General features: G+C 42.6%; 1 protein-coding gene across 5 annotated transcripts in view; it reads left to right on the forward strand.

The window, feature by feature from the left end:
* Nucleotides 1-13,161, forward strand: part of MYO1A (myosin IA) — a 388,633-nt gene that overhangs the window by 367,774 nt on the left and 7,698 nt on the right. For all 5 annotated transcript variants that reach the window (XM_078689001.1, XM_078689003.1, XM_078689002.1 and 2 more), the window contains exon 28: nt 12,282-12,409. In XM_078689001.1, coding sequence (XP_078545127.1) covers nt 12,282-12,409 — 128 coding nt within the window. The remainder of the gene's footprint in view (nt 1-12,281; nt 12,410-13,161) is intronic.

A 13,161-nucleotide genomic window follows, 5' to 3' on the forward strand; every position in this document is an offset into this window, starting at 1 on the left:
TTCAATGGGCTAGAAGCATCACCTTTCTCATATACTGCAAAAATCTCTGCCCCCTCCAGGATTCAGGGATTTCACCCCCGCTGCTACTCTATTGGCTAAAAGGTTAATGTATGGGGCCCAAATTTGGGGCTCCAAGTTATACAGATCATCAGGTTTATAATCTGGCCCAGAGGCTTTTGCTGATTTAAATTTGTTAATAGCCATGTATGTATCTTCAAGATTGAAAACGAATACAACATCAGTTGGTATGTCATGGGAAAGAGTGCTTGGTATCGGACTGTGGTATGATAACAGTAGTATCGCTTTTGGCATAGAATACAGTAAAATGATCAACCAACTTCTCCAACCCAATGTAATAACACAGAGTACTAACACTATCTAAACTTCCATGTGAGACAATATGTTAAGAGGATCGGTTATCCTTGGGCCTAGCAGCTAGCAGCAGCTCCTGCAATTATTGTCATCCCATTCATTTTCAGCTTTGACAAGTGCAGCTTTTTATCTGAGACGAGCTGCCGAAATGTCTAAGTGGCTGGACTCTCTAATAGCCCTCTTGAGCTCGCTTCTTGCCACCTTACACTCAGCTCTATGCCATGTGTGCCCCCTTCCCAAGAATAGAATTGTTGTGGGCTGTCTCCTTTTGAAATACTTGGCGGAACATTTTGAAAAATTCATCACAGGTGGCCAGTATTAATGCGGAGGGTAGAGAGGCATTTTCGTACCTAGAAAAAAACGCAAAAACAAATGATAAATCCTGGAGGGCAGTTCATGGTCAGCTAAAACCCGAGGCCATGTGATTCTTCTGTAAGTATTTGTCAAGTTAGGCTCCTGGGCTAAAGTATAAAAGACACACAAGCCTCTTTTAAGAGAATCACCAGCCAAGGATAAAAGCAATGGATTGTGGTCACTATCTGATGGGAAAACAATTTCCGTATTGCTAAGTACTGGCCAAAGTCTTACATCTAAAAGGATGAAATCTATAACACTTCTTCTAAGTCCCCTCTTAAAGGTACTCTGCGTATCTGGGTAGGACCAAGTCTGGCCATTACAAGCCCCTAGGGTCCTCCCAACCACTAAAGATGCAAGCTGGAGGGCAGCATTGGAAAACACCTATTGAGCTTTACAAGACAACGAAGGGATGCCCCAGAGCCCATCTGCCTCCTCTGTCAAAGCATTCATTGAAGGAGATGGATCAAATGAAACATTGAAATCCCCTGCAACTACGATCTGAGCCTGCTGCTGATAACCACCAAGTAAATCATCTACCATAGCCAATTCTCGTGAATCAATACCCGAAGAAACAGATCTTACATCAACATTAAGTGCAATCAGATTTCAACCGAAAGACATCTTAAGCTGGATCCCCATTAAGTCAGAGGAATCAATTTTGAACTGCCAATCACATCCTTTTACTAAAATCATCAACCCCCCCAAACCGCCCTCCCAAGTTTTTCCGGAGGTCTAACTTCGACTCTATATGTAGGGTACCCATTAACATACACTTTGTCCACTGCCCATATCTCCTGGAAAACACATACGTCAATTTTTCCAATAAATATGGTCCAAACGAGGTCGGAAAGCTTAGAGTTGATCCCTGTCAGGTTCTATGATATTATAGTCAAACAATCTTGCACGTAAGTATCTATCTCATTTTCAAGTTAATCAACTCCAGGCAAGGGCTAATGAATAGGATGCAGAATAAGTGAGGGCATTCTTGGGTCTGTTTCTAGGATCTGGGTTTCCAGCAGAGCATCAGAATTCCTGTGAATACTCAATGGTTCACCATGCATGTGCCTTTGAACAGGGGCTATATCCATCCATGAGTAAAGTGATGTCACACTCTCACCTCCACAGAGATGGTAGCCCCTTCTATATCAAGTCCTTTAACCTCCCACTCAAGGCTCAGACTGGCTGGGAAATTTCTTTATCATTCAGTCAATCTACCGTCTCCAATACATCAAAGTGGTTTGCAAAGGGTATGGTAAAGTTCCTATTGTATCATTGATGACCATTGTAAGGTGGTATGTTCATTGACGAACACTTGAGCAGAGGTTGTAATGACCCCTGTTAGCATTAAAACTAGGGTTTATAAAAAATAACCTAGGGGCAAGAGAATAATGTTTGAATGCCCTTCTTTTTGATGCATGTCATCAAACAACAATTTTCGCACCATATTGGGGTTCCTGAAATTAATAATGATGCAGTCTCCTGGTCCATCCAGCCTTCCCCTCCAGATCCACCCATTTCTGCTTGCAAAAAGAATGTTATAGGCCAGCGAGAGAATGGAAAATTACAGCTTTTTACAAGGCAATCCAAACATTTGTTGACTAAATCATCAAGTGTTATGGTCTGGCCTTCTCACAATTCAGGAACCCCAGACATGATTATCACATATGGGCAGGACTCGGGTGGTAAACCGATGACCGGAGATTTTTGACAAGTATCTACAATTTCAGGGCGCTCATTACTACTTTCCTTCTGGCACACTTGAGACCCACACTGGTTCTCAGCAATAAGCTGGGCAGAAGACATTGAATTCGCTTTGGTTGTTGGTGGAGGGGCTGCATAGGAGGGGCCCCTGCAAATGCACCTCTTGGCAAAACTTGTAGTAGGCCTTTTAGAGTTGCATTGGGTGTCATCTTCACTTTCTCTATTCCCCTGTGGGTATGGTAATGGTTTTTACAATAACTTTTTGGGCTTATATATGATTGTGAGGCGTGCCAAGATTGGCGTCAATTCGGTGTTCAGTATAGCCTTGACCTTATCAGCTATCTCTGTTACCAGTTGTGACTCCCAGCTTGGTTGTAAATCAAGTCTAGTAAGACTAGTGTTAACAATTAACAGTTAGGCAGGAACAGAGAGGTCAGGTGGGGGAGCTGTATGCATTTGTGGCTATAGGGCCATCTGTATCAAGCCTTTTTCCAGTTTGCAAACGGGCCGATTCTCAGAATCGGCCCGTTAGCGAATTGGAAAAAGCCTTTTGGGATGTATTCTCCCAAAAGGCCATTGCAAAATAGAGAATTGCAAAATTTGCGATTCTCTATTTTGCGAATGCAATTAAGGAATTGCAAATTGCAATTCCTTAAATGCAATTCTGAAAGCACCAGAAATTTGCTATTTTGCCTTAAGGATTTGCAAATTACCACCAACTTCAAGTTGGTGGTAATTTGCGATTTTCTTTAAAAAAAACTTTTTTGACTTTTTAAAAGTGCCATATGTCGCACATACATGCCCTTAGGGCATGTGTTTGCACAAAATGTGCACACATGCATATTTCAGGCGTGCAACAGAGTGTCCTTTTGGCACCCTTGCAACCTTATAATTGCATTCTCAGTTTGCGATTCTCCAATTGGTAATCGCAAATTGAGAATGTCTTCCCATTCATTCCTAAGGGCCTCCTAGCCTGTAGGAATGAATGGGAAGGTATTCCTTAATTGTGAATCTCAATTTGCGATTCGCAAATAAGGAATATGTAGAATTCGCAAAAATGTTTGCAAATCCTACATACATTGCATTTTGCGATTCTCTAATTGCAATTCCCTAAAAATCGCAATTTGAGAATCGCAAAACTCTTTTTTGATACATATGGCCCTTGGTTGTTATTGCAGACGACCTTCCAACTTTTTTCGCTGACTGTTGGGAGTCAGTACAGCAGGCTTCTGGGTTAGACTGTCCGTTAATAGAACCAGTTGGGATGTCTGTAGTGCTGGCTGCCACACTTAGGGGCATATTACCAAGGGGGGCGATAGAAAATTATCCATTTTCGGCCGCTAAGCGGCGATACTTCTATCACCCTATTAGCAAGCTGTCGCTAACTGATGTTAGCGACAGCTTTTAGGCGATAGCGAACGGTTTGGGGCCCGCTTTGCATGTCAGCGATGTTTATCACTAATGACATGCAAAGGAGGCGCACCCAACCCGTTAGCGACTGAAAGCAGTCGATAACGTCGCTATCGCCTATTAACAAGGCAGGCGTAGCATTGGAAATATTCGCGCTAAGCGCGAATATCTCCAAAAACTAACGCCTGCTCAGACCAGTTCTTAGCCATGTTATCCAATGGGAGGTGGATAACATGGCTAAGAACATTTTGTCGCTAATGCGTGAATATCGCTGTATTCTCAGCAATATTCACGCTATCGCCGAAAAATGTATCACTTTCGAGATAAATGTTGCTAATAGCACGTTATCTCAGCGATAATTTCCGGCGCTGCTTAGCGATAAAAAATTTGTTGCTAAGCCTAGTTAGCGATAAATATCGCTAATCGTTGGTAATATGCCCCTTAGTCTCACTTGAACAGTGTAAGTATCATCTACTGGTTCAAATGAACATGATCGAGACAGTAACGGCTCCCCTGTGTGCACCTCTGTGCCCAGTGATAGCCTCCGTTCTACCAGATCGATTTCTGTGGCCCCAACCCCAATTGTCCTTTGCAACATTAAGTCAATCGATGTAGATTTAGGGGAGGGGTGACCAACTGGGACCCAGCAGAAGATTTAGTCTTCCCAATGATTCCTCACCTGTTAGTAGAACATCGAAGTTAGAGGGGTGGCCCAGCACAGTCTGGTCCGACAGGTGCAGACGGGCCCATCCTTGGCCCGGGCGTCGTCTGGGCACGTGCTGCGCTGCGAAAGGGATAGAAGTGCTTTGTAGCATGATTACCCCGCACACAGGTGGCAGCAGCCGGGCTCCTCCTTAGCCATGGCAGTCCTGGGACACTTAGTCCCGAGTGGTGCTCTTAATAATTGCAGAGTAGTTAATTAGGGCCTAAAGAGAATGCAATGGATCTCCTTGGTGTAAGTGAAAACAAACAGATTGAAAATTAGCGTAAAGAATGGTTGTTAGCACAATGAAGTTGGCCTCTAGGCTCCTACAGAGGGTAATTAAAAGCCTTAAGGAAATCGAGTACAAGGCAAGCTGTCAATATTAATCGAGATAATAGAAGCACAGGGAAAGTGTTGATAGTTGTCAGGTACTTTATAGCAGGCAGCAACTTTTGATCATTAAGACTTTTCATCAAACCAGCAGAAGCAATCCATGTTGGTCAGAGGTGGAGACAAATGCAGGCATGTAATAAGACTCCGCCTACTCGGGAACCCTCTGAGTAGTATTCTTGCTGAATAAGGCATCCAATTCAAGTGTGCTACCAAACATATAGTGGTCAGAAACAAGCAGTGTCAGGGTTATTATAGGTAGTCTTGGCATGGCATACAATTTTTTTAGAAACCTGAACAGATTAAAGAAAGTGCAAAGGGAAAGGCAGCCAAATATTGACCCAAGAATACACCAGAAAGCAGGTCATAGCATTTCGCAAAGCGTTGGTTTGGGCCGCCAGAGCGAATAGGAAAGAACAAAGGTACGGGAGCGCCAGCAAGATGAACCACAATGGCTTTTAAAGATGAGTGGTGGCTCCATGTTCCGCATAGCGTTTATTTTTGAGCCATGGTGAATGGAAAATGCAAAGTGCTAGGGCAACCATGGAGTATCCCAAAAGTACTTCAGATGTTTGGTGGTTTAGAGTTGGGCCTAATGTCGGAGATAAGGGACGGGAAAATGATGGAGTGAGTGTCTGTGCTAGAAATTGTGGATTCGGGTTAGGGTATGTAATAGTATTTGGTAAGAGTGGTGGTTAGCATTATAGTTAAGGTTTAGCCTGTATAGTTGGGTAACAACTAGCATGGGTCACTACATGTAAAAACAAACATTTTTTTATCATAGAAATGGGGAAAATGTTTAAGCTTGTTCAAACTAATTTCAAAGTATATAAACTGCATTTACTTTTGAACTTTAAGTTACTGTCTTAAGTATTCAAACTTTTTGCTTGTCTCACTGAAAATGTTTTACTATAGTTTTAGATTCACATATCACCATTTTTATTGTTCAGCAGTAAAAACTGCATTATTGTGATATCAACGCCTACATATGAACATAATATGGGAAACAAATGTAGGAAGAATAGCCAAAGCAAGATGGCCACATAGATAAAATGCTCTTATAGGATCCTTCTAGATAAACATCTTACACTACAACAATTCCAGATCCCCCTTAAGTTTGCCTGGGGAATATTTCCATCACTATGAGCCTGAGCATTATGAGCAGCGATGCAGCGGAGGCGGGGACACAGAGGTCTGGCCTGCCAGATTAACCACAGACATATGCGTAGGTTGTGTTACTGTGGGTTTGGAAGTTAAGACAACTGGCCTTGTGGCACTTACCTTTTTAATGTTGGGGATCCTTTGTTCTACTTGGTTAGAGAGAGAAGTGGGGATAAAGGCATCCTGAGAAAATCACAAAATGGAGTCGGCATATCAGGGAATGCAAGCAGGACTCATTCAACTAAGCTCAGTTCAGCCAGCCTTCCACTGGAATGGGAATTCAGCTTTCTCCAACCTTTACTCATCCTGGATATATAATGATAGAAGCCTGGGTCTATGATTTAAAAGAAAATCCAGAGGCTGAACCATTATTAACACAGGAAAACAGGATTTGCAGGGTGTTTGATTGCTAAGAGACGGTGTGCAAAAAAGCGATAGCAGCATAGACCATACCAGGCTCGTTTAAGGCACAGAAAGAAATTAATTTAAGCCATAGTTAAAACGGAAGCACAGTATTTGCAGCATATTCTTTTGCTAAAAAAACTGTGATTAACCGCATGCGCGCTAGCGGGTTTTCCCGCTGCGCGCTGGATTTTTAAAAAACCCGCGTTACGTGACAAAGCCAGCTCGTCATGCGCGTAGCGCAGGTAACGCCCATGACGAGCTGGCTTTGTCATCCGCACTGAAGGGGTTAAGATTGCAATTGCAACATAGACAGTACCAGGCCCATTTAAGACGCGATGCTGCCATGTGCAATGGCATTTTGAAGTGTAGCATTTGTATCAAAACATTTTTGCAAGCACATGCCAGCAGTATCAGGCTGCACAGGTGTTGAGATTTTAAAGAAAAAGTGCAATATACCAGATAGATTAGATGGGGTGCTTAAACTGCGACACTGAGCAACAGGTTGTTAGCAGCATAGCTAGCATTAGCATCGTCCAGTTTCACCACAGTTATCTGCGGAAACTTAACAGAACAGTTTTGATGTTTAATGAGGAGTTCACAGTGTTCAGACTGGTTATTACTGCCTATCTGCAGGTGCGAACTCCTAAGCGAATCAAGTCCGTGCGGAGAAGGATTTTTCTTTGCTGAAGCAAACAAGCATTGGCAAAGCCAATAGGTCTCGCCTTCGGGCATTATAAGTGGTTAGCCATGCAACACTTGATGTTGTTGCACCAAGGATATTGTACTGGATAACTAAACACTTATAAGGTCCCAAAGGGGAGACCTATTGGCTATGCCAATGCTTGTTTTTTTTTTAAGGACAAGCAGTGCTATGAGGCTCCGGCTGCCACTTAGTCCACCGCATCCCACGTAGACGCTGCAGCCATCTTTGAATGGTTTTAAAGCCAAAAGTGGTCGCCAGTGTATGTGAATCCCTATCTCAACTGTGAGATTGTTCTCCTGCTTACCAATTCTATTAAATACAAATTATGTAAAGAGAACATTCCTTTCTGAGTTGCACGGCTCACCCTACCCATGTTTCACGCACAGATTTGAAATACTGATGGTTTGGGCTTCCCGGAATTCAACTGTTTGAGAGGTAGAGAGGTGTAGAGAGGTAGAGTGGTAGAGAGAGGTAGAGAGAGGTAGAGTGGTAGAGAGAGGTAGAGAGGTAGAGAGAGGTAGAGAGGTAGAGATAGAGAGAGGTAGAAAGAGGTAGAGAGGGGTAGAGAGAGGTAGAGAGAGGTAGAGATAGAAAGAGGTAGAAAGAGGTAGAGAGGGGTACAGCGAGGTAGCGAGGTAGAGAGAGAGAGGTAGAGAGACAGGTAGCGAGAGAGCGGTAGAGAGAGAGAGGTAGAGAGAGGTAGGGAGGTAGAGCGGTAGAGAGGTGTAGAGAGGTGGAGAGGTGGAGAGAGGTAGAGTGGTAGAGAAGTGTGTAGAGGTAGAGAGAGGTAGAGAGGTAGAGAGGCAGAGCGAGAGAGGTAGAGAGAGAGGTAGAGAGGTAGAGGGAGAGGGAGAGGTAGAGAGAGGTATAGAGAGAGGTAGAGATATAGAGAGAGGTAGAGAAAGGTAGAGAAGTAGAGGTAAAGAGAGAGGTAGAGAGAGCGGTAGAGAGGTAGAGAGAGGTAGAGAGAGAGGTAGAGCGAGAGAGATAGAGAGAGAGAGGTAGAGAGAGAGAGGTAGAGAGAGAGAGGTAGAGAGGTAGAGAGAGAGGTAGAGAGAGAGGTAGGGAGAGGTAGAGAGAGGTAGAGAGAGGTAGAAAGGTAGAGAGGTAGAGGTAAAGAGGCAGGTAGAGAGAGAGAGGTAGAGAGAGAGGTAGAGAGGTAATGAGAAGTAGAGAGAGGTAGAGAGGTCGAGAGAGAGGTAGAGAGAGAGAGGTAGAGAGGGAGGTAGAGAGAGAGAGGTATAGAGAGAGGCAGAGAGGTAGCGAGGTAGAGAGAGAGGTAGAGAGATAGAGGTAGAGAGGTAAAGAGGTAGAGGCTGCGGGTTCATGTTTAATACTTTATTGGGCAATTAATTAAAACCCATACAATATACTCAGTAAAGCAGGCAAGCTGACCCTTTCTATGTAACAAGGAGGTACTGCTCGCTTCTGCAGGGAAAACGCCATGGGATGCGAGAAATGCAGATGAGAGGGGAGGGGTGGGGGGAGTGCAGCCGAGAGCACACAAAGCGTTTCCCTTGCGGGAGCGAGCAGGGGCTCCATCTGGATGCAAGTTAATTACAAACAGATGGTTTCAAAGCTCGCTCCCACAAGGGAATCGCCAAACGTGCACGCGTTGCCATTGAAAGCAATGCAATGCAGGCAAGTTTTTGGCCAAAAAGTGAATCGATTCCTAAAGGTCTCCTCCTATTCAGCGCATGCGCTGCTTAGGCGAGACCTAAAAAGGGCAACTGCAAAGAATATGAGTTAAAGTTTCTTTTTCCTGACCACAAAGATGACATCTTACATCATAGGGATCTGAGCGACGCCATGCCAGAAAGTGAGCTTGCAAGTTCCACTCACCCAGTCTTAGTTTCACTAACCTGGCCTTAATCCACAGCAGATATGTGCAGGAAATATAGTTCTGCTGCTTACTGGAGGAGTAAGAATTTATTGCTGACCATGTGTGGGAGTGTTTACTCAGTGCTGCAATATTCTCCAGTTTGGAGAGTATTTTTGCTGTGTTTGCTGTTAGTGTTGTTTTAAGAGCTGGTGGGACAGCTGCTTGCCCCAGGCCTCAGTGAGTTAAAATTATTTTAGTTTGCCTTCAGGAAGATAGCCCTAAGAAACAGGGACATGTAGTTTCAAATCTTTATTTTAAAATGCTCAGTCTAGTGCATAAAATATGTATGGTAACCACACAGAATGCAAAAATAAAAGTAGTTACTCATGTAATGGTCAGCAAAAACAAGATACATGTTTCTAACATTGTAAGCAAGTTTCTAATATTGTAACCCCAATAGGCTAAAGCTATTTCTAAGTGATATGCTAAACATTAGTATATGCATTAAATAGCAAACCTGCCTTTTGGATGTTAGATTTTCCTAGGGTGGATTTCACAGCATGGATGGATTGCACAGCATACTTTTCAATAGCTGGCTTCAGCTATTTCTAATCAGAGCTCTGCAGAGGAAGAACATATGTTCTTAGTGAAGAGCACCTTCTGCACGGCTCTTGGAATCCACTCTCCGATTGAGAGTGGTCGGTTCTGTAATCTGGCATGACCTATGGCGATAATTCCGGCGCGAGACCTTTTCTAATCAATGCCCTAATCATGTGGTTTATATACCACTGATTTTGTCTCAAATTTACAAAACAAAGTGGAGTGGAGAAACCAAGCCTAATGCAAGACTCTAAACTAACATGGCACAAAATACGTCAGCTCTATCCACATGTTGACATTAAGCCTTAGTCTTTGTAAATAATACATGTACACTTTAAGTGGACATGTGCCCATTAATATACAACAAACATGTAAACCTAGAGTGGCCGGTTATGATGATATCAACATTTAAGAATCAAACGTCACAAATCACATATGAAGAGGCAATCTGAGAGTGAAGGGGCTAGTTGAGCGAACAGAAATCATGGATAAGAAGGACTTCACCCTCCTGCTTTTTTTCCAACTATTATCAAACCTGCAAAATCTGGGAAGAACCAGGAAATTACAATGAAACGAGTGCCTACGTTTGTTCATCTGTTGAGAGAAGAGGTCAGTCAAAAAGACATGATCACAAAGTTCCATTTGTACACAGTGAAATAAAAAAAGATCCAAATGACCAGAAAACCAAGGGGCATATTACCAACAACTAGCGATAATTATCGCTATGTTGGCTTAGCGGCAATAATTTTATCGCCGTGTTGCGGCGATTTTGCTATTATCAAGGTTTATCTCCTAAGCGAAAAAAAACGGCCGAAATGCATGAATATCGCTGTAAAGTCAGCGATATTCATGCATTACCGAGCTAATGCTCTTAGCCATGTTATCCACCTCCCATTGGATAACATGGCTAAGAACTGCTCAGGGCAGGTGTTAGCTTTTGGAGATATTCACGCTTAGCGCGAATATCTCCAAAAGTTGGTAATAGGAGATAGCGATGTTAGCGACTGTTTCCAGTCGCTCACATCTTGTCACGCCCACTTTGCATGTCATTAGTGATAAATATCTCTGACATGCAAAGCGGGGCCCAAGATGGTCGCTATCTCCTACTAGCTGTCGCTAACTGGTGTTAGTGACAGCTAGGTAATAGGGAGATAATTTTATCTCCGCTTTCTTGGCTTTTAAAGCCAAAACAGCGGAGATAAATCCCTTGATAATATGCCCCCAAATACTTTGCTTTTACGGAGACAATCTTACTCTTTGTCCCAATATATACCGCAACCTCTCTCTACAAGGGATTTCAAATCCATCCTATTGCTCCAAAGCTGAGACAGAATACATAGAAATACTAATGTGATTCAATAGTATAGTCTGTGGTTATCTTGGAGATATGTCATGGATCCAGCACTACTGAATTTATGTTGTTCATCTGTTCAATTTCAATTTGTTGTTTAACTCCAGGCTACTGGGGCTGATTTATGTGCCTCGAAATGTTGGTAAGCTGACTTTCATAGATCTGTAGTGTCTTTTGAGATGCTTATGCAAGTATCAGATTGGAACAATTGGATGGAGTGTATCAGCATTTGAAAAGTTATATGTGTGTTCCTGAAAAAACACATTTGAAATATGGTGCACATTTGTAGACTATTTTCAGAATAAAATTGATTAAGGCCAACACGTGATCTGCAAGGTTTAGATTGGTGGGGCTACTACAAAATAGTTAATTGTCTACTCTAAGCCCCTACTTGGGTATTTCTTTACTGTCTAAGTTGGACATTGCGGAAGAACACTTAAGGCTCTACACACAAAAGGAATCTAACCGAGGTGGACTGGTGCTTTGAGCCTCTTGTGTTATGTATTAAACACCTTGAAGCATCAGGGGGTTGAGTGAATGTTCTAAAATTTAGTTTGAATGAATGCACTGCTCTACAATAAACTTGCGAAAAATAGATCTGAACTTGTATTTATATTATTTTAGGAGCATTTATTGTCAAATTAACATCAGGAAAAGTATTAAGTAATAAGGGAGAATTAGTTCAGTGCAAAGATATTTGATTTAGCTATCCTATATTTATCTGAAATCTCTCACATCCCTTTTAGAACGGGAAAATACGTTATCTTGCAAATATCCTGAGGGTTTGAAGCGCACTACAATGCGGCAATGGGTGCTCACCATTGGTGATTTGGGAAACTCCACAGTGACTGTGGATTTCATGCCATGCACAGGGAAAATAGATATTGGTAGGAGAAAAAATAAATCTGCTGTGACACCTGATGTGTCTGTGTGTAACGCAGTCACGGTTATACGTGGATGCGTATGAAAGAGAGCGCTTGGGGTTTTAGCGCAAGTGGGAGGACACTGCTACTATCTGTCATTGATTTTCATTCCAGGATGTCTCTGAATATTAAAAATACATGTAAAATAGTCAATGCTGCTATAAATTTGAATGAAAAACGTCGAACATTTAAATAACAATAATAAAATGGTCATGATGTTTGCAAAATCTTTGCGAAGCCTATGACTCCCTGCAAAATATTTATAACTGAGGAATTGAATATGTTTCATCACATATTTCTTGAGAGTATATTTTTATTGATAAAGAATGAATTCCAAGAGATTTAACTGTCTTCTTCTGTTCATCCATCCTCATTTCCGCCAGACGTCATCTGTAGGATCCAAAGGAGACTTCATCCTCGTCAGTGACCACGTGATCGAGGTTCTGACCAGACTGCACCAGACAGTGCTGGAAGTCACCAAGCAGAAGCTGAACATACAAATAACCGATGAGTAAGGCTGCATGCTCTTTGAATGCCAAGTATGGGAGCGGCAGTGGCAGAGCTAGAGTTCAAAATGTCGGATTCAGTATCAGAGCGAGACTGTTTATTTGACGGAAATAAGGATGTGTGGGCAGGGAGTGGGACTCGGATACTGATTGGAGGGGACAAAAGTGAGATCACATTTGGGTGGGCATTTTCTTTTCGTACATGATCCTGAGGGAGGCTTAAAACATCGGCTGTTTAGTAAATGGCCTAATTTTAGGGTATTATTCAGAAAAATATACATCTTTAGCGATCTCCTAAAGGGTCGAAGGACCAGTGAACTGTTGTGGACAGACATACCAGGTCACAAAGACCAGACATCATAGGTTGGATATTTTCCAAGGTTTTTACCTCTACCAGAGTTTCCACCCACTACCCTCGAGTGTCTGGAAGAATTCCAGAGTACAAAGAGATACTACTCAAGGACTCTATGGTTTCAGCCCTGGGCCTTATTTTAACAACTCAATGTAAAATGCTACCATAGTCTGAAGGGTTCAATTGGAACGATTTCAGCCTACGGCTCTCAGGATGTATAAGCTTGGTAGATAAAAGCCCTACACTGAGACATGAGTTACTTGTGGCAGGCTGTCGAATTACCCAATTTTTTTTTTTAAATAACAAAAGAAATGAATGCTGGTACCCACAACCTGCATCCACTCCATAAATTAAGCACTAGGAATGCTTTCCTCACTCCCATCATGTGACATTCCACAACCGGGG

The sequence above is a fragment of the Lissotriton helveticus genome, chromosome 1_1, assembly GCF_964261635.1.
Source record: "Lissotriton helveticus chromosome 1_1, aLisHel1.1, whole genome shotgun sequence".
Lineage (NCBI taxonomy): Eukaryota > Metazoa > Chordata > Amphibia > Caudata > Salamandridae > Lissotriton > Lissotriton helveticus.